The 20,956-nt window shown below is 41.1% G+C and overlaps 1 protein-coding gene across 6 annotated transcripts in view; it reads left to right on the forward strand.

Moving 5' to 3' along the window:
• Positions 1-20,956, forward strand: part of SEPTIN11 (septin 11) — a 126,053-nt gene that overhangs the window by 34,655 nt on the left and 70,442 nt on the right. For all 6 annotated transcript variants that reach the window (XR_011621254.1, XM_024791399.2, XM_011733656.2 and 3 more), the window contains exons 2-3: positions 12,504-12,618; positions 20,328-20,523. Coding sequence is in view for 5 of the 6 variants with exons in the window: in XM_024791399.2 (XP_024647167.1) it covers positions 12,504-12,618; positions 20,328-20,523 (311 nt within the window). In the remaining variant the exon portion in view is untranslated. The remainder of the gene's footprint in view (positions 1-12,503; positions 12,619-20,327; positions 20,524-20,956) is intronic.

The raw sequence follows: 20,956 nt of genomic DNA on the forward strand, positions 1-20,956 counted from the left end.
TGTAGAGCAAGACCAGATGTTAATTGGTATGTTTATTTCCTCAATATGTATCATGGTTTTGGTCATTTTTGGTATAATTCCTCAGTTTTCAGGTGCTGGAAATGTGTCACTGGACTCATGTTCTAGGTCAGCCTGGATTAAGAACTGAACATGCTTTGGGAGGAGAAAGCAGCCAGGTTGTGACTGGGGGAAACAGCCCTGGTGCTTTTGTTCATGACTTGCTTGGAACTGTATTGGATTTTTTTTTTTTCTTTTTTTTCTTCTCCCACAGAGACTGCCATCACATGGCCATTACTGTAACTGAAAATCCCCTGCCTTTTCAGAAAGGCACAGAAATACATGGTATCTTTCAGAAAGGAAGTGGCTAATTTATATCCGGTGATAATGGTGGCATCGGGAAGGAAGCGTCCCATCCATATTTCATTATTTGCTGATGAATGCATTCAGTGAATAGAAATAGATGAACTGAGCCACAATATTTCTCAAACAGGAAATACTGAGGAATGGATGTGTGAATATGAGTAGCACAGGACATAAAAAGTTGAGAAAAAAACTTCCAACTGCTTTGAGCCTCTTAATTCTCTTTGACCTCCTATTTGTCACTGTTTTGAAGATATTCCACAGGATAAAGACAGGACAGGTGGGACAAAAATGACCCAAATAAACAACAGTGAGACAAGTGGGTGGTTTTATACTCTGCAAGAGACATGATATGTCTTAAATGGAACCGGGTTATTTGGGACCCCTTGGACAGCAAGAGGGTTTTGAAATGGTTTGTGACCTCTCCCCCACTTCCCTGTTTGCTTTGCTCATTAGTGTTCCTAGGTGGCTGCTGGGTGAAGGGCTTCTCATCATCTCCGATGTGGGCCAGTGCGAGAGAGCAGCTGCAGCATCTGTTTCTAATCGGGTCGTGCCTTTCTAAGTACTTCTTGCCTGTTTGTCACATTGTTTCCCTCCCACCCTGTCTTCCTTGGAGTACTGCAGAATCTGTAAGCGTCCCTGGAATGCACACGTGGACCTTGTCATTCCCAAACAGACTTTCTGCTGGTCAGCAGTTTGTAAGGTTCGGCTGTTACAGGCATTAGTCACTTGGGCTCATAGAGAGACTGTGGTCTTTGGAAACTCAAGAATATGTCTTTTTTGTTGTTGTTAATTCTTGGCATCCAGTTAGATTTAACTTCTCAAGAGTTTACACAGACTTTTAGAAAAATGTTCTGTCTCTAAGAAAACAGTGCTCTTGCTTTGTACAGTTTTTGTATTTTCACACTTGGTGGTGGTTTGCTGAAATGCTGTTTTGCTAGTGATTCCCCTCCTCCCCCTATCCGGGGTTGTAAGCAGCCTCTGGGGCTCTGTTCACTTCAGATACCTGTTTCTGGGGACAGCTTTTCAACAGAGTTTTTCCTAACAGGCATATGAGAAATTTAATTTCTGATGGAATGAGGGTGAAACTCTAGTCCCGGGCAAACCCGCCAGATCTCAGAGGAAATGTGGGCAGTTACCATTTTATCTGAAGGTAGGATGTAGAGACAGAAAAGGGGCTGCAGGTCCAGGTGGAAGAACAAGAACGAATGCAGCATGGTATGTCCAGGCCTGTTAGATTCGGCTTCATCCACAATCAGTGTGAGCTCTTATCTGCAAAGCAGGCCTAAGTGTAATGGAAAGAAGGTGGGCCAGGCACCAGGGTCCTGGGTTCTCCCACACCTCACTCTGTCTCCACCTGCCCCATGCATAAAGAACACCAGTCAAGTAGCCATTGTACCTGTTTCCTTATCTGAAAATGAGAAGGTTGGAGAGTATGACTTCTGTTGAACCAACAACGCACATACAAATTTTGGTGAAGTCGAATGAAGGCAGCGTTGAGAGAAATATCAAAGTCAGTCATTGGATTTCAGGGCTTAGGGATGGAAACCAACTGGTAGTAGAGTGGTTGTAGTTATGTCCAAAGGGCAGAGTGGGAAAAATATGACCAAAAAGGGTGTGGTGGGTGTTATGTTAACAATAAATGTTAGAGGTATACATCTGGGCACAGAGGAGAAAAGCTAATGTGGTACTGATGACTTCAAGTCTTCACTGTCCAATTCAGAGGATAAGGGAGGGTTTAAGCTGATTAACCAGTGGACTTTTTTTTCCTGCAAGAGGGTGGAGATCTATAACTGCAGATTTTATCAGATGCATGCTAATACATGTTATTCTGGGGGACTTTCTGATACCTTGAAGTAGACGTTGCTGCTATTTGGTATGAAAAAAATAGGAGGACTTGTTTGAATGGAGAATGGGGACAGGCTGAGTTCCACCGAGATGTTGACTTAGAGATGCCTGGGCCGTGCTGCACAGCAGGAAGCCCAGCAGAGGGGAGAGGGCTGTGGGTCATGACAAGGGAGTTGTTAGCTGATGTTTGGGTACTAAAGTCATGGGCAAGGATGGAGTCACCCAAGAAAAGTGTGTAAAATGAGCTGATGAAAGAGAAATCTGTTTATTAATTCCTACAGCAGCCCTGTGAGAGAATGTATCTTAAAGCCGACAAAACTGAGGCAAAGTTAAATACCCTAGGTCACACAGCTAAACTATGACAGAGGTGCTCTCGTCTTGACTTAACATGTCTGGCACCTTCCACTACACTTTTCCACTTTTCTGATTCCTCCTGTCACTTTCAACATGACTTAGTTCTACTATTAGAAAAATTAAGTTCTCCTATTTTACCCTCTTAACCTACCTATTAGCTACAATAAATACTGCGGGTTTACCTCCTCAGAAAAAGATATTTGGTGTTATTGTTATTGATGTTCCTGGATTTTAAAAACCTTATATATTTTCTATTACAAAAGTACAATTTTTTTTCCTTTTGTAATAATTCAAATGTCACAGAAACAAAACAATCAAAAGGTAATATTTTCCTAAAATCTTACCAGCCCCAAAGAAAACCCCCACACGGCATTAATTTTGTAAGGCTCTGGAAGAGCAAAATGTGTTCGTCTACTGGGAGTCTTTTGGAGAAAGTTACTTAGGGATAGCACTTGGAATTGGGACAATTATTCAGTATTAATCAAGTGCTTTTTTGGTTATATGGTATGTTTTCCAGGGTGGCTCCCTGGGTTTGGCGTTCCGAGCTCATCTACCTGGCTTTGTGACCTCGGGGCTGGCCCCTGCATGCTCCTGCTTAGTCTCATCTTCCAGCTGCGCTGCACTGAGAAGTTGTTCTTTCCTTGTATTACCATATGGTTTTTCACTTAAAAGTTCCCCACTGCCGCCTGGCGCTCTCCGTTCTGCTGCTTGTGTGAGACAATTTCCTTGGGGGTTTTCTTGGCTCTAGGCTTGGGATTTCATGGTATAGATGACAAGCAGAGTAGCAAATGTTGTTCAAATCATCTTTAAAGAATGCAGTTCTCATTGGTAATGAGATGGTCCAGACCTTTTATAATATGAAAGTTACCCCGGCAATGCTTAGCTTTGAAAGCATCCTGATGCTGGCTTCATAGCTGTGGTTTGGGTCGAAACTTTGCATTCCAGTGTTTTCCCTTTTGCATGAGAACTAAGGGCGTTTCCCATCTTCCCACTAACCTTCTTTTCTTTAAAAGAGAATATGAAACCAATTCAATACTTTCTAGAATGCAGTCAGGTAGCAGTGTGTATCTACAGAAGTGATTAATCAGGGTACTTGAGTAAAACTTACTTTGCGGACAGTTCGTGACTCCAGAATTTCTCCATTCTTCAGATCCTGGGAAGTGGCTGGGGTCAATCAAAGATTTTGTGTGCGAGACAGCGTGTTCTTTTCTTTACCTCTCTTCGGCTCAGAGGCATCTGTACTACTGAAATAGGACCTCAGAAAAAGACATGACTTAAGATGAAGGGGTATGTACCTCTTCTCTTTTCCAATTAGGTATTCTGTAAGGAGAAAAGACAGAGCTGAAAGGAGTGTACCGCACATGTCTCCTCTGCCCTCTGCTGCCCCATGATTTCATCTCAGCTCTCTTTAAAATTGGACATCTGTTCCCTTGAAACCTGAGTCCTGATATTTCTACCTTCTCCCATCAGGCAGTGCTGCTCAGGAAGACTGTTTGTTTTCATCTGAAAATAGGAAACCTGCACATCAGCTGTACACAGGGGCCACCTATTAAATTAATATTCAACAGTGCTTTGGACTAATACACATTTTTACATACTATAGGCTGGTGAATTCACTCAGAGATTGAGTAGTTAATCACATGAGTTATAAGGCACACAGCGTCCTGTCCTTTGGATAGCTTTATGGTTATGTATTTGTGACTGTTTGATTGACATCTGTGTGCCCCGTTACACTGTTTACTCCGTGAGTTGGGGATGCTTTGTTTTTTCATCATGGTATCCTTAGCATTTAACGCAGTATTCTAATTGGTACTCAATAAATACTTGCTGATGAATGAAAGCATGAATAAAGATTTACTTTTCTTTTTGAGAACAGATGACTAACTTATACAGAGAAGTTATTTCCTAGGTTTTTTGTTTGTTTTTTATTTTTGAGACAAAGTATATCACTCTGTCACCCAGGCTGGAGTACAGTGGCACAATCCTGGCTCATTGCAGCCTCTAACTCCTGAGCTCAAGCGATCCTCCTGCCTCAGCCTCCCAAGTAGCTGGGATTACAGATGTGAGCCATTGTGCCCAGCTCTAGGTTTTGTTTTGAGGATATAAATCCACTTTTCAAAAATCTTGTGGATGACTGGAGATATAGCCAAACAAAAAGAAATTGCTTTTAAGGAGGGCATTTGTAAAAAGTAGGTACATAACTTTCTTAGCTAATTCATATGTATTGTAGTTAAGCAGAAATGAAAAGTTGAGGTGGAAAACACAGAGGTTATGCACACAGATTTCCATTTGGTTTGGAGTTTCCCAGCATAATTGATAGAAACTCCCTTTCATGGGTCAATTAAAACTTGAGCCATCTTGATCTGGCCAGAGCAAATATGCTACCAGGAATTTTTCACCCTGTGTTGGCTTTCCTTAAGCAAAATAACAGAATTGGATTTATGCATCTCTAACATCCAGATTCAAGAAGCCTTAGAATTAGAAAAAACAAAGTACCAGAGACTTTGTTTAGAGGTCATTTGGTTAAATCTCCTCACTTTACAGAGGAGGAAACATAAGCCCGAGGATTAAGTGACTTGGATCTGCATACTTTATTTATCCATAATCTGAGGCGTTGAGAAAAATGTAATCACCATGTCTTATTAATAAAAATCTCCAGCTCTCCACCTGAATACATTAAAAAAAAATAAATTTTAAAGAGAAAAATACTTCTAAACTTAAATTGTAATACCTGATTTTAAAGGTAAAAATTAAATATTGCTTTCAAATGGAAATGTAATTTTAATTTGTTTGGATTAAACAATTCAAATATCACCTTGGTAACATGCTCTTTTGCTTCCACCTGCTGATAAGGATCAGAGGCTATGGGCTACCTAACCACATCTACCGAAACACTTCTGTTTTAAAAGTAAACAAAAAGGATATCACTTCAGTTTGAGTATGGTGAATAAAATCCATCTGGGCACACCGAGCTTGTTAATTTCAGTAGACCTAGGGCTGGATTAAAATATAGTCATGTACTGCTTTACAAATGCTTAGTCAACAATGGACCGCATATACAATTGTGGTTCCGTAAGATTGTAAAACTGCACTTTTACTGTACCATTTCTATGTTTAGATATACAAATATTTACCATTGTGTTACAGTTGCCTATAGTATTCAGTACAGTAATATTCTGTTCAGGTTTATAGCCAAGGAGCAATAGGCTATGCCATATATCCTAAGTGTGTAGTAGGCTATACCATCTAGGTTTGTGTAAGCGTGTCTGGAGTTTGTTCCTGGCAGTGGGTTTGTGGTCTCGCTGACTTCAAGAATGAAGCCGCGGACCTTCATGGTGAGTGTTATAGCTCTTAAAGGCGGCACAGACCCAAAGAGTGAGCAGCAGCAAGATTTATTGTGAAGAGCAAAAGAACAAAGCTTCCACAGCATGGAAGGGAACCTTAGCAGATTGCCGCTGCTGGCTTGGGTGGCCAGCTTTTATTCCCTTATTTGTCCCCACCATGTTCCCTTTCTGTTGTATCAGAGTGCCCTTTTTTCACCCCTCCCCGTGATTGGCTACTTTTAGACTCCTCGTGATTGATATATTTTACAGAGCACTGATTGGTGCATTTTACAATCCTCTTGCTACAGAGCACTGATTGGTGCATTTTTACAGAGCACTGATTGGTGCATTTTATAATCCTCTTGTTACAGAGCACTGATTGGTGCATTTTTACAGAGCACTGATTGATGCATTTTATAATCCTCTTGTTAGCTACAGAGCACTGACTGGTGTGTTTTTACAGAGCGCTGATTGGTACATTTTACAATTCACCTGCTAGCTACAGAATACTGATTGGTGTGTTTTACAATCCTCTTGTAAGAGGGAAAAGTTCTCCAAGTCCCCACTCGACCCAGGAAGTCCAGCTGGCTTCACCTCTCACAAGTACACTCTAGGATGGAGTCCCCAACCCCCGGGCTGCCGACTGAGACCAGTCCGTGGCCTGTCTGGAACCGGGCTGCCCAGCAGGAGGCGAGTGATGGGCTACTCAGTATTACCGCCTGAGTTCTGCCTCCTTCAGTATTACCGCCTGAGTTCTGCCTCCTTCAGATCAGCTCAGGCATTAGATTGTCATAGGAGCCTGAGCCCTGTGGTGAACTGCGCATGGTAGAGATCTAGGTTGTGCGTTCCTTATGAGAATCTAATGCCTAAAGATCTGAGGTAGGGCGGTTTCATCCCCAAACCAACCTTGTCTGTGGAAAAATGGTCTTCCACAAACTGGTCCCTGGTGCCACAAAGGTTGGTGACTGCTGCTCTAGGATGTTCACACAAGAACAAAATCACCTACTGGCATGTTTCTCAGAATGTTTCCTCCTCATGAAGTGGCACATAACTGCAAAAGCAAAAGTGATGGGGAATCCAGAATTTTTCCCAGCTGGGGAGGATGTGGCTTCTGCTGACTGCTGATTCTGCAAACAGGAATGTGACTCTGTGGCTTTTCCCCCAGCTTTGTAAATGAGTTTTCTCTTTAGGAATGGATTTTCTTCATGCTAGAATTGTCATTCTCTTTTTTTATTTCTTTCTGTTCACTTTGGTTTTATTGTGATTTTACCTTCTTCATATGTCCGAGAGCTTTGCTGGTCAGCAGCTTCTCCTGGAATGCCTAGCAGCAGTAATAGAACTTCTGATTAATTTCAGATTTTTAAATGATAGTTGCCTCTTCCTCCCAACTTACGTAGGTAAAGGAAGTCCAAGTTTCAGAAGACCTATTAAGTGCTAGGCGCTCTCATCCGTACCTCCTTATCTCCTCCCAATAACCCTGCCAAGGAGATACGTATGAGAGAGCCTAGCACCTCTTCCTGTTTTTACTGAGGGCAGAACAGAGACTAAAGCAAGTAGAAAGCAAAGCTGGGATTCAAACCCATGTCTGTCTGACTGTAAGCCTTTTGCTGCCCTTCTCTTTTGAAGCAGGATTTGGAATTGTGGAACATATTTTACAGCAGTGCTCAGAATGTAGGTGGTGGCACACATTATTACATAATTTGTTTTATAATTATCTCAATAATGAAGTCAGCTGGGAATTTCCTGAAAAGCTACCAATTATACACTTCAGGTATACATTCATAAGAAAGTGACCTTTTGGGCATAGATAACATTTATCCAGAAGGGTTTTGCAAGCTGGGCTTTTGTTTCACTGATAGATTTGGGGAACTTTAGCCTTCTTAAAAGGTATCCCCTTAATTTCCCTAGCCAAAAACTACTTCTTCTCCATGCCTTCCCATAGTTGAGACCATGGTATTGATGGCTTTTATCCTTCATAGTCCTACATTTACATCTGTCCTAGCTCTACTATTACATTGTAAAACCTCTTAAGGGTCGGAACTGCAGTGTTGATCAATGAATAATAAAAATAACATATTTTAGCTTTCTTAGTGCTTTGAGCAGTGGGTATTTTTGAATAAACAAATAAATAATTGTATCTAAGAGGATATGTTCTGAAAAGAGAAAAGTGAAATTGTCAAGTGAAAAACAAGTTTATTTTATACCATAAAGGTTGGTCATAATCCATTTCAAGATGGAGTGGGCTGTAGAAATTATCTAGTTACAAATCGTCACTAGGCAGATTAGCAAATGGAGGGCTAAATCAATTCAGGTCTTACTTAGTGGTTCTGTGTTGGCACTATCTTTTCAGAAATGGTTAAAACTAAGCATTATATTATGGGTTTCATATGCCATCACTACAAAAATCAAAGTTTGGTCTTGGCATTGCCAGGATCAGTGAAAATATACTTGGAGCTACTTTGCCAGTTTTAATTCTCAATTTCCATCTCTTATGGTTGCCAAAGAATCATGGTTTTCAGAGAGTATTTTTTTCCTTCTATTTTAATATATTGGATTTTTATAACAGCTGAAATCATTGTACTGTCTGGGGCTACTTGGGAACTTAATAAATCATCATGAGACAACAATGACAATGTTCGACAGCTCTGGAACCTGACTTCCTGGGTTCCAATTTCAGCACCTTGACTTTACTAGTTGGGAAACCTTGGGCAAGTTACTAAATAGTGCCTCTGTTTTCTCATCTGTAAATTGAGTTTGGGTAATAATGTAACTAATTTATAGAATTGTTAAGAGAGAGAAGTTAGAGAAGTTAGGGCTTTTCTGGAGCATTGGAAATGGTCAATAAATGTTAGCTGTTATTATCATGATGGAATTCCAAATAGCTTGAGCTGCTTTTCAGTCAGTATTTTCCTTTTAGTGGTCAGAAGAATGTTTAGTGAAAATTTCCCCAAGATTTCATAATAAAGACAATGATGGAGGTAGAATTTTATTGGGATCTGGAAGATTTGGATATGTAAACACTGGCTGTAAGGCCCTTTCACATAGAGGAAATAATGTGACTAAATTCTGATGGGAAGAAACCTGGGTTTGTCCCAAGAACAGGGGCCATTTAATTTAACTGCAGTGTAAGGTGCTCCCTGGGGAGAAGTGGGAGATTCAGTAGGAATGGAGATTTGGAGTTAGCCCATGGGGCCCTGAAATGACAGGCCAAGGAGTTTGAATTGGGGACCTTGAGTACCGAGATCCCCTTGACGGCAAGGTGGAGGGAGGAAGTATTAGAGAGGGTGACATCAAGTCAGGGAGGCCAGTTGGGAGGCTGTTGAATTAGTAGGAATAGAAATGTGGAGGATGTAGTACTGATAAGACTTCAGAGTTGATGGTGGGAGGGGAGGTGGTCTCAAGCATGGCTAAGTACTGTTAACAGCAATAGGGAACTCTGGAGAACGGGCGAGTTTGGGATAGAGGAATATGATTTCAGTGTCATAACCATCAAGTCTGAAGTACAGATGGGACAACCAAAGAGAAGTGTTCCTCTGATAGAAATTCAGAACTGGACGCCAAGCAGAGTTCAATATTAGAGATAAATTCAGAGTCATTTCCCGATGCGTTAGTGTTAACAACATGGAATATATGCAGTTCCCTGAAACTGGGCCTGGAGACTCAAAAAAGACCCCACAATCCTTGGCTTGTGGCAGCTAAGGGAAGAGCTATAAAATGCTGGACTGGAGGGATCCGGTTCAGCTGCTGTGCTGGAGGCACTGGGTCAGGTGCTCAGGGCTGCCCTGTGCAAGTCCTCCAGTGCCGTTCTCTCCAGTTTTTAAGCCTGTTCATAAATCAGAGGAGGAACCTCTTTTTCCCTTTCCCCCATCACATACTGATGGGCATTGACTCTCAGGTTTCCTTTAATACTGGGCAGAGAAGTAGGCTCAAATTAAGAAATGTAAAAACTGTATTATAAAATTTACATATTCTATATTACAGTGTTAGAAGACAGACTCTAAAGATACAACTTCAAATTTCAAAAATGTCAAGACCAAACTGTTTCATAACCCTTCATTTTGTATGTGGTTTTCAATGGGTATAAAAATACTTAGTGGGTGTGTGGGTGGCTTCTCGTGTTTTGGAAACGGTGAGAATATGAGATGCTGAGCTTTGGGTTCTAGGATGAGAGCTATAATTACTAACTCTGATTCTTTCCCAGGATTGGTTCATAGGTGGATATCTGGTATCTAAAAACCCAGCAATCCAGAATCCAGAGCAATAAACCATTCTCCCCTCCCCCTGAAATTAAAAGAATTATGTGGCGGTGGAGAGAGGGAATGTGGGATGATGGTTCTGCCCTGCGTTGTCTCTTTCATACCGTTCACGAATGGTTGAAGTCAGTGATGCAGCAGAAATGAAGGCTGGTGCCATGGCTTCTCCTAGCCTGATACACAATAGCTACCGCACAGCTCGGTGGAAAGCATTCTAAAAATAACCCAGGACTCATTTCAAACCCTCCTCCTCCCCCAAGTCTTGGCGGATGTGGTAAACACTAAAAATACCTGCTGTCTGAACCTTTGAGGTATCTAAAGAGGAAGGGGCAGGTACAAGGATTGGGGCTGGAAGAAGTACCCATTGTTGGAAGGCTTGCCCAGCTACAAGGACTGCTGCCCACTGGGGCCTGCCTTCGAAGCTGTTTGGTGAGCTGCCTACCATACCATCCTGTTCAAGGATAAGTGCCTACTCTTGAGTCTCATATTCACTGTTGGCAGGTTTCAAGGAAACTATTCATAGACTAGACATCTGTTGTCTGTCCCATTGACCTCAAATCTGCAGCTGCCACCATGGTATTCAGGCAGTGTGGTGGCTTTTAGTCTTATTTCACAGAATCAGAATTTTAGAGCTGATATGGACTTTAGACATTGTATTGTTAATAAAACCATTGAAGTCCTTTAAAATCACTGCATTTCTGGAGTCACATTTCTGTGCCTATATGGTGACCACAAACATTTGAAATGGGGTCTTAGTCCTTGCTTATTAAAAGAAATCACCCTCACCCTCACGATTATGTAACATAAAAATAGGATGATGAAAACCAGTACTTTGAAAACGTTGACTAAGTGATCCTGTGTGCAAGGCTTTCTTCTTTTTTTTTTTTCTTTTTTTTAAATAAACTGGAACTTTGAAGCTGGGAGTGGTGGCACATGCCTGTAGTCATAGCTACTTGGGAGGCTGAAGCTGGAGGATCACTTGAGCCCAGGAGTTTGAGGCTGCAGTGAGCTATCATCACACTACTGCACTCCAGCCTGAGTGACAGTGCAACCCTGTCTCTAAAAAAATAAAAATGGCTGAGCGTGGTGGCTCACGCCTGTAATCCCAGCACTTTGGGAGGCCGAGGCGGGCGGATCACCAGGTCAGGAGTTTGATACCAGCCTGGCCAACATGATGAAACCCCGTCTCTACTAAAAATACAAAAATTAGCTGGGCATGGTGGTACGTGCCTGTAATCCCAGCTACTCGGGAGGCTGAGGCACTAGAATTGCTTGAACCTAGGAGGCAGAGGTTGCAGTGAACTGAGATCGTGCCACTACACTCCAGCCTGGCGACAGAGTGAGACTCCATCTCAAAATAAATAAATAAATAAATACAAAAACAAATAAATAATAAAAATAAAAATGGAGCTTTGAGGATCATTTTCTCACCTGGACTCCAGTATTTTGAGTATAAAGTTCATTGACAACACAGCCAGAATACCAGGAGTCGTGTCTCCAAGGAGAAGACTTTCAGTATCTAATTTCTGAAATTGCAAACCATAACCATGATATTATAACTGAGGGACTGTAGCTGATCTCTGCATCTTGCGAAAAAAGGGTTTCACAGATTATCTCTAGCACCCACGGGACACATTCAAAGTTGTGGGGGCAGCCAGTACCATTTGATATAACAGCATAAATCACCCAACAATTTTATTTTAGCTTCCAGCCATATCCTGTGTGATTTTTAAATGTATGATAACTACCTTACCCCAGTCTCCATTGGTAAACTCTGCAAAAGTCCAGCAGTTACAGAATCTCTGCTAACTCAAGAAACCTGTGAAACTAATGGAGTAGAGGAAACCAGCTCATGTGCTGAGAAGTTTTAAATATGTTGCATTTATGGTGGGTAGAGCATTGTCATCATTGTAAGGAGTATGTATCCTCCACCGTGAGCTTTTCAAATTCTTTGGTATCTGGAAGAGTGTTAGATATGTTTTCACTGTGAGTTGACAGTAAATTGAAAGCTTTTCTTGGATAATGAAAGTGATCAAAATGGCTGGAGGCTTTTGTGTTTTTTTGGTCACTTAATGCATATCTGAAATAGTCACCTCTAGAAGCTCAAATTTCCCTGGACCAGTACACTTGTAACAAGGAGTGAGATACCCAGGGAGATGGTCTGCTTTGGGAAACTGTGATTTTGTGGAAAGAGCATGGCTTTGGAGTTGTTAGTGCCCTCAGCTGTGTAGAAGCCAAGGCGGCTGTGGGGGTCTATTTCCATGTATGTCAAGGGAAGAAGAGGAGAGAATGTAATGTTTGTGATGTGTGATATCCAGGTGGCATGGTTCATGGACATTCAAATCTTTCTCCCCTGAAATTCCAGAATGAAGAGCTTCGAAACTTGTCTTTGTCTGGCCATGTGGGATTTGACAGCCTCCCTGACCAGCTGGTCAACAAGTCTACTTCTCAAGGATTCTGTTTCAACATCCTTTGTGTTGGTAAGTTATTCATCACCCACACAGCAAGAAGTTTGATCCTTAGATATTGACAGGTGACTGTCGGAGAGACATGCTTCAGTGAAATAAGAATGACATGTTTATTCTCTTTTTTGTCATCAGTAAAGCAAGGCAAAATATCTGCCTTATACATGTCACAAGTTATAAAGATTGAGAGCTGTATTTAGGTAAATGCATTGTATGTTTTGTCATGTTACTCAGATTACTATTAGTATTTCTGTCACACAGTCAAGCAACCGATCATTACAATATCGTTAAGATCCCTTAAACATTTTACTTTGGACTAGGCCTCTGCCTTGGTATTTTTCTTCACTCCTCTAGCCATATCTTTTTTTTTTTTTTTTTTTTTTTGGAGGAGTCTTGCCCTGTTGCCCAGGCTGGAGTGCCGTGGGGCGATCTCGGCTCACTGCAGCCTCTGCCTCCCGGGTTCAAGCAATTCTCCTGCCTCAACCTCCTGAGTAGCTGGGACTACAGGTGCCCACCACCACGCCCGGCTAATTTTTTGTATGTCATATCCTTTTTGGACTAAGAAGAGGAAGGTGGAAAAGAAGGGGGATAAAGAAAATCAAAATATAAATTTCCTGTTAGTTTGAAGGAGAAATGTGCATGGAACAGATACTGGCTATTGCTCTCTCCCCCATCACACCTGATGAATGGCAGGTGAAACAGCAGTGAAGTGGTTTGGGCCATATTGTTCTGTTGGCATTGTCCTCTGGGCATTTCCCTCTGAGACATCACTTTGAGACAGATCAAAGAATTCTGTATGTAGCCAAGTGGACTGTCTTTTCCCTAAGCTTGTCAGAATGTGTCAGACTTACTTTTCTTGTCCAAGTAAAGTGAGGAGAATTTAGAAAAGGTGTGTGTTCAATGTGAGAACCATCATTTGCTTATTTGTCAGTTATGGAAGTTGGGGGGAGTGCAGATATTTTTCTTTTTAAAAAACTTCTTGAACCTCTTGATGACTCGACTGCGTGTAGCCTCTGCACTGGGCATTCATTAGTAGAAAGTCACAATTGGCGGGCACGCTAGACCAACTTGCTCCCTGGCATTTTATCTTAAGCACTGGATAAGAGAAGGACTGGAGAGAAACATGGCCACAGCAGCCAACTCTCATCTCATGCTTTCCCCTTTTCCCTACATGAAGCCTTTTAAAATTCAGCAGGAGACGTCCCGAATGGCAGCTAGTTCTACAGAGTGGCATGAATGGGTTGTCCTTTCTCTCATGATAAATGCTTATTGCAGAGCAGGGCAATTCTTCATTAGCATAGCAATTTGTTGGCGATTTGTTGGTTTTCTATTGAGAAGTATGCTAAATTGTAATCCCAGGCCAATTACTCTTCTGGCTTCTCTTCAGTGCCTCCCCAGCCCTGTCTCCAAAATCAGTTCTAAGAACCTGTCTGAGAGTCCTGTCCTGGCTCTTGCAGGGGATGGTAGGGGAAAGCCTTCCGGTGGGATCCTGGTTTAACTGGGTATGTGGTGTGCAGTGGGGTGTGCTGGCTCAGGGGCTGACTCCTTGTGTTAAATAAGACAATTCGGATGCTGAATTCCTCAGAGGCCAGATCGATGCTGCCCTGTTAGACGTGTAAAGCAGCCCTATTTGGAGTCTCCTGGGTGGGTTACAATACCTGTGATTCTTAGATTTTTGTCAGGTTCTGTTCTTAAACATGTTTAAAATTAGTTTTTCAAACTAATGAACATAATATATATTTTTTGTTTAAAATGTTATAAAATACTTCCCTTTCATCTCCCACTCCCATTTCCATTTCACAGAGATAACACTGTGGGATCCTCCTAGAAACTTTTGACATCTTTCTGTGTTAGGAAGTTGCTTTTGGTGGCTTACAGTTCTGTAGGTAGGAGTCCAGTATGGGTCCGCAGGGCTGCATTCCTTCCTGGAACCTTTAGGGAGAGTGCATGCCTTCTCCAGCTTCTGGAAGCTGCCTGCATTCCTTGGCTCTTGGCTCCTTCCATCCATTCACAAAGCCAGTCACATCGCATCGCTCTCCTAGTATTTTTGTGTCAGAAAATTTTCCACAGAGAATTGCAGAAATCCAGCTTAAATCCAGTTAAGACTGTCCCTCACCCTCCAACACACACTGAAAAGGTAATATGGTGAATTAGGTAATTAAGAGCAGCTGGCTCCAGGAGTTCAAAGAGCCCTGTCTTTCTCTGGTTCTTGATCCTGCTTGCTTCTGCTTGCTTCACATTCAAGCATTTTCATCACGACAGCAGCCTGGCTCCGTCAGCATCACCAGCCTAGCAACCTCAGGGGAAGGAACAAGGCATTCCTGACACGTCTCACCAAACAGTCAGGATTTCACTGATTGGCCAGGACTCAGTCACACGCTCAGCCTGGGGGGAAGATGGGGTCAGTTCACTCCAAAACATACAAGGTTCCCCATAGGCAAGAAGACAGGATCAGAAAGGAGATAGGGCTTGGGAGAGAGACATACTGGACAGATAAAAACAGCTTTCTCACAGTTATGTAGGTGCTTTCTTGTTTTGCTTTTACACAAATGAGATCATGCTGTTCATCTTGTGCATTTTCCTTTTTTCAGTCCACAAGAAGTCCTGGATATCCTTCGTTGTCAGCATATCTAACTCTCTAGGTCGTTTTCCATAACCCTTTGGAGCCCCTTGTTTGGGGCCAGCATGAGCTCTTTGGGAGACAGGAGTGTCAGCATTAAATATCATCCTCAGAAAGTTGAATATCAAATCCCTTTGCCATAGATATTTTATGGCATAATATCTTTATAAGAAAAACTTACTGTCAATCAATGGTCCATCTATTTTTAAAGTAAGAGTCTATAAAAAGTAGATCAAAATATTTGGACAGCCACATAGAGGAGTAGGTGTTATATTTAACTTAAGAGCATCCATGGTAATTTTTCCTCCTTACTTCTTACTGCCCATTTGTTTATTTTGCACAGTATTCACATGTGATACTTATAGCGTGAATTTACTTACTTGTGATAAATATGGGAGGGAATTAAGGATAAAAAAATAAAGTTAGGATCCCAGTAAGGAAAATTTTTACCAAAAAGGTCTCAGAATTGTAATTTTGTTTTGTGGCATGAGCCTGTAGTTTGAAAGAATGCACAGGAAATAAACCAGAGCAGAAAATGGTCCTGGCATGAACTAAGTCTAGTTTCAGAGCTACTGAATTAAACGTCTGCTGCTAGAACCCATCTCTGTTGGTCCTGGGAAGGCACGTAATAGAGGAAGTATAGTTTTCATTTCACTGGGAAGAGAATTCTGATGTTAAATGAGATAACAGAACACGCAGGAGTTCATCATTCCCCCACTGTCTGTTTTGCCACAACACACCTAAATCACTCCTGAAGCTACATTTTAGTTTAAATAAAGCCTTTCATGTTTTACCCATGCTGTAATTCTCCAGAGAATCTAAATTAGATCTAAATTAGCATTTAGCCTTTTTCTGTAATTTTAAATTTGTATGTCTTTCTCATCCGTTTTCCAAAATGATACTAACTCTAGGAAAAAAACCTCATCAACATTGATCCAGCTGTCTGTCTGTTTCTTGTGAACATACAAAGGTGAATAAGATACTGTAACATCTCTGCTTTTGAAGAAGAGCTAATTTGATAGTAGAGTCAAAGTAAATTAGTAATACATTTTGAAACAGAAAATTTTTCCACAATTCAACCTTAATTGTTTTGAGGGGATGAGAGAACAGGAATTGAAAACAGGTAAGTGAAGTGTAAGGCCATCTTAGCCAAGGTATAGTGTCAACATAAATTGTGGAAATTTACAATCAAATCTTAAACATTTTTATCCCATCTTGTTTTCCAGGAAAGGATGTAAATGGCTTATAGGGTAAAATAAATAAAGACAAAATTAACCCTAGAAAATAAAGGTGAAGCCAGGGATAGAATCAGAACTCAAAGTGTGCCATCAGGCCTGCCTATAGCAATTAATTGATGAAGTATTACATTTTTCTCTCAGCTTAGTGGTCAGAGCATGGAGAAAACTATTAATTCACTCATTCATTTAGCAGATATTTAATGAGCATGTGTTATATGCTAAACACAAGCAAAAAGTTTAACATACGACAGATTTATAGTATCTATAAAGTAAAAACAAAATGATTGCTCCGGATGAAACACAGCTTTACCTGGAAAAATGTCTCGATGGATTTTCAGAAAAGAGATTTGGTGTATGTAGTGGTCTGGGTTCCTGGGCATCCTCTAAGTCAGTGCAATTGTTTAATGAAATGCCAGGTGCCACAGGCTGGCTTATCTTATGCCAGAGATTGTTTCATCAAAGGTGATTCTATGAGGAACAAGAACAACGCAACTTAGGTATGTAGCTTTCTGACTCTCTGATTCCATCCAAGAGTAAAATCTAGAATATTTAGGGAAGGCAGGCAGATCCCCATGCACAGTTACTTACCCAAGTAGCCAGTCTTGGCAATTAGAGTAAAAGAGCTGAATCACAGATCAACAATTTGTTCAATCTACAGTTATCTTCTAATTAATAATACAATCCCTCTGTTTTTCCCTTGCCTTGTTCACCTTAGAGCTCATGGGTTAAATAAGCCTGATAATAGAATGGAAAAGGTAGGACTGCCTTCCCCTGTGATGTGGGCATCATGTTCACTAGCATTGGCAGGAACAGGAAAAACAGAAGCCCCAGATAGCACTTCAATAGGGTCTCTAATTACTGTAACAATAAAGTGGTTAGGCAGATGAATTTATGATAGAATAAACAACAGACTCTGAAAAAATCTACCACAGTGGCATATCTCTGTATAAATCACTACCATGATCATTTTTGTTTTCTATTAACTTTTTTTTTTTTTTTTTTAAGATGGGGTCTCTCACTCTATTGCCCAGGCTGGAGTGCAGTGGTGTGATCTCTGCTGACTGCAACCTCCGCCTCTCAGGTTCAAGGGATTCTCCTGCCTCAGCCTTCCGAGTAGCTGGGATTACAGGCGCCCACCAGCACACCTGGCTAATTTTTGTATTTTTAGTAGAGATGGGGTTTCACCATGTAGGCCAGGATGGTCTCGAACTCCTGACCTCAGGTGATCCACCTGCCTCAGTCTCCCAAAGTGTTGAGATTACAGGCATGAGCCACCGTGCCCGGCCTGCAATTAACTTTTAATAAATGTCTCCTTTGTGCCAGGCAGTCTGCTAGGGAGTTTTGAAATACTTTAGTGTTAGTCATTGATTTTTCTGAAAATATTGTTATGGTTGTTTGGTTTGAATTGGAACCTGTGCCTGGTAGGCTTTTAGTTATTCAGTTAGAAAGAAATTTTTGTCTTATTGGTCCTCAAAAGTATAGATGAGATTCTGCTTAGAAAGATTAGAGAGAAGCCTCAAAAACGAATCCCAGTGCTTCAGGAGGCCAAGGCAGGAGAAATGCTTGAGTCTAGGAGTCTGAGACTAGCATGGGGAACATAGTGAGACCCTGTCTGTTAAAGAAAATAAGCTAATGCATTGAAAAACTTCCCTAGTTCTTCTGGAGTTCCTTTTCTTCCAAAAGCTGTCATTTCCTGCTGAACTGCTTTTGGTGAATCACACTGCTGTTGGAGTTGCCGTGTCTAATTACAGCTCTTAAAAGCACAGAGCATAGAAATGGAAAGCAAAGCACACCAAAGTTTAGAGGAACAGTGGTTTTTTTCAACCCATTGATTAACCCTGTGCTATAAGTAGGGCCTGGTAGGCTAATTGTTTGTAATTTCCACCTTAATGTAAATGATAATTAAAATTACCAGGCCTTTAAAAAAAAAGTATGGTGTTCCTGATTCACATGGATGCTTAAGTAATTTTCAACCTAGTAAAATAAGATGATAATTTCAATCTTGTCCAGGTAACCTAGAATCCTTGCCATGTAATTGAAGTCTTTATTGCTATTCTTAGGGAAGAAGATGAAAGTTAAGTAGGTCACTTTCTACTGACAGAGCCTTTCCCATAAAGGGGAAACTTTTATATGGCAGATCTGCTTTTGTGCCTTTTTTGTTCTAAAAATAGGTAAATCCTGAAAAGAAGTTGGCTCTGCTTGAGAATGTTACACTTGTAGCATGTACTTAAAATGACTCAAGTACCTTCAGTATCAACTACTAGTGAGAACCCTGTTTTATTTCTGTATCCACTACACAGTACTTTGTTTTGCTCAAAGCTAATTTGTTAAGCCATGGATGGTGAGTATTAACTTGTTAAACTCTTTCAGGTTAGGGAGCAGAGACTGGTTTTATATTGCTTTTATGGAGGGTTTTTTTTTTGGTAAGACTATTCAGGAAAGTAAAGAAGACAGGAAACCGTCTCAACCGCTGCACAACCAGACCCCATAGAGATCTGGAATGACATTTAGGATGTTACAGAAGTGCAAACAGGTGTCAGTGTCTGTTTTCGTTCATTACTTCATCCCTGCACCTATGCTTGTCACACAGTGAGCACCCAAGCATTAATTTCATGATGGATTTCCAGTACTCTACGCCATCTATCTGCTCTTTCCTGTATTCCCAGCCCACATTCTGTCTGCAGCATGGCTTCCATTTACTTACAGCCTTTGCTGCCTCATGGCTTCTGCTTACTTACCTCTCTTTGTATATCGTTTCTTTTTCATGCCTTCACACTGTGTGGAGATTGCATGTATCGCATTCAAACACCCAAAGAGAAAAATTGTGATTAGATAGGCCACTCTCCAATGTGGAGCCCCAGCTCATAGTGAAATGATTGCGCTTCCGTGGTTGCCTTTAGGTCAGGACCTAGCCATGGTCTAGTTGTCTGTGGCCAACTAGCAGGGTCATGGGTGTAAAGGATGGTCTTGCTTATAAGGGGAAAGCAGTTGTGACAAACACTTAGAATGTTGTTCCCATAATAATAAATTAGAGTCTGACTGGTATTATTCAATCATGTTCTAGACCAGATTCTAAGATGTGGGAGACCACCCCATCAGGCTAGTTTCTTGAATTCTCAGAACTTGGCACAGAACTTGTACATAGTAGGCACTGGAAAAATACTGGCTGAATGAAGCCTGACTAAAGAGGAAATTCTATGATCTTAGATGTTCAGGGACACAACAGGAAAGGTTAAAGAGTAAGATGAATGTACTTGGCCAACTTTTACCCTATAAGTGAATCATCATGGTTAGAGGCAAGCCATATAAGGCTTTTCTAATCAGAGAAAGTTCAAATCCAGAAAGACTTCGTCTTCCTTCACTTTTGTATTATGTTGGAAAGCATATGACACAGTATCATATTGGTGTTGAATTAACTGATCTTTTAGGTAATTCAGTGTAAATGGAATCACTTGTTTCAAGTAACAGAAATTCAACAGTATAGTCTTTTATCCCTTAAGTAATATAGTGTTATACTCTGACATTTAGGAGAGAAAGAGGTAAAGTTCATGTTCTTGTAATATACAACCTGAGCATGGGCAAACTTGCAAGTACAATTTTTCTATCCAGAGGTAAAGAAGAATCTCTTGATCTGTAAATTTGAAATCCTGTCTGCTAAATAGTTTCTGAAATTCACTGAGGCATTTTTAGAAAGGTATTCCATAGATTACACATAGAAAGAATTATCTCTTCACAGTGGCATTTCTGGTGACAGTTTTTCTTTTTTAAACTTTATAATCATGACTAATGAAAAAAATACTGATGAACTGAACTCATGTCTGAAAGACATTGACACATTCTCTAATTTTTCTTTTGTGGTTACATAGGTGAGACGGGCATTGGCAAATCCACGTTAATGGACACTTTGTTCAACACCAAATTTGAAAGTGACCCAGCTACTCACAATGAACCAGGTGTTCGGTTAAAAGCCAGAAGTTATGAGCTTCAGGAAAGCAATGTACGGCTGAAGTTAACCATCGTTGACACCGTGGGATTTGGAGACCAGATAAATAAAGATGACAGGTACATCTTGGGATTTTGGGGGGACATGATGAGGAGATAGCAGGATCCATCCCAGGTAAATTTAAAGGCCAAATGTTTTGGGGGTTTTTTAGTTGTGGGGCTTGGTCCTCTATTGCCTGAAAGGTGTGATATTCTTGTCCTCTGAGAATTTTTCTGAGAATGTTCTTCCTTGAGATCAGAATCAGACATCAAAATTGATCCCAGCTAGTAGAAGCAGAAGGGAGATTTATTAGAGGGATTAAATTAGCTTACAGCATCTTTCCACAAAGGCCATGAAACTAGGTTTTGGGCTTTCCTACCAGGAAAAGCAGTCTAGAGAAACACCCAGCCACCCCACAGAACAGTTTTAGCAGAAACCCCAGCCATCAATCACTTCATACTGCTTGGGAAGCCAGCACACTAGAGGGGAGGTCTCTAGATGCTCCACCAAATC

Source organism: Macaca nemestrina, chromosome 3 (assembly GCF_043159975.1).
Source record: "Macaca nemestrina isolate mMacNem1 chromosome 3, mMacNem.hap1, whole genome shotgun sequence".
NCBI lineage: Eukaryota > Metazoa > Chordata > Mammalia > Primates > Cercopithecidae > Macaca > Macaca nemestrina.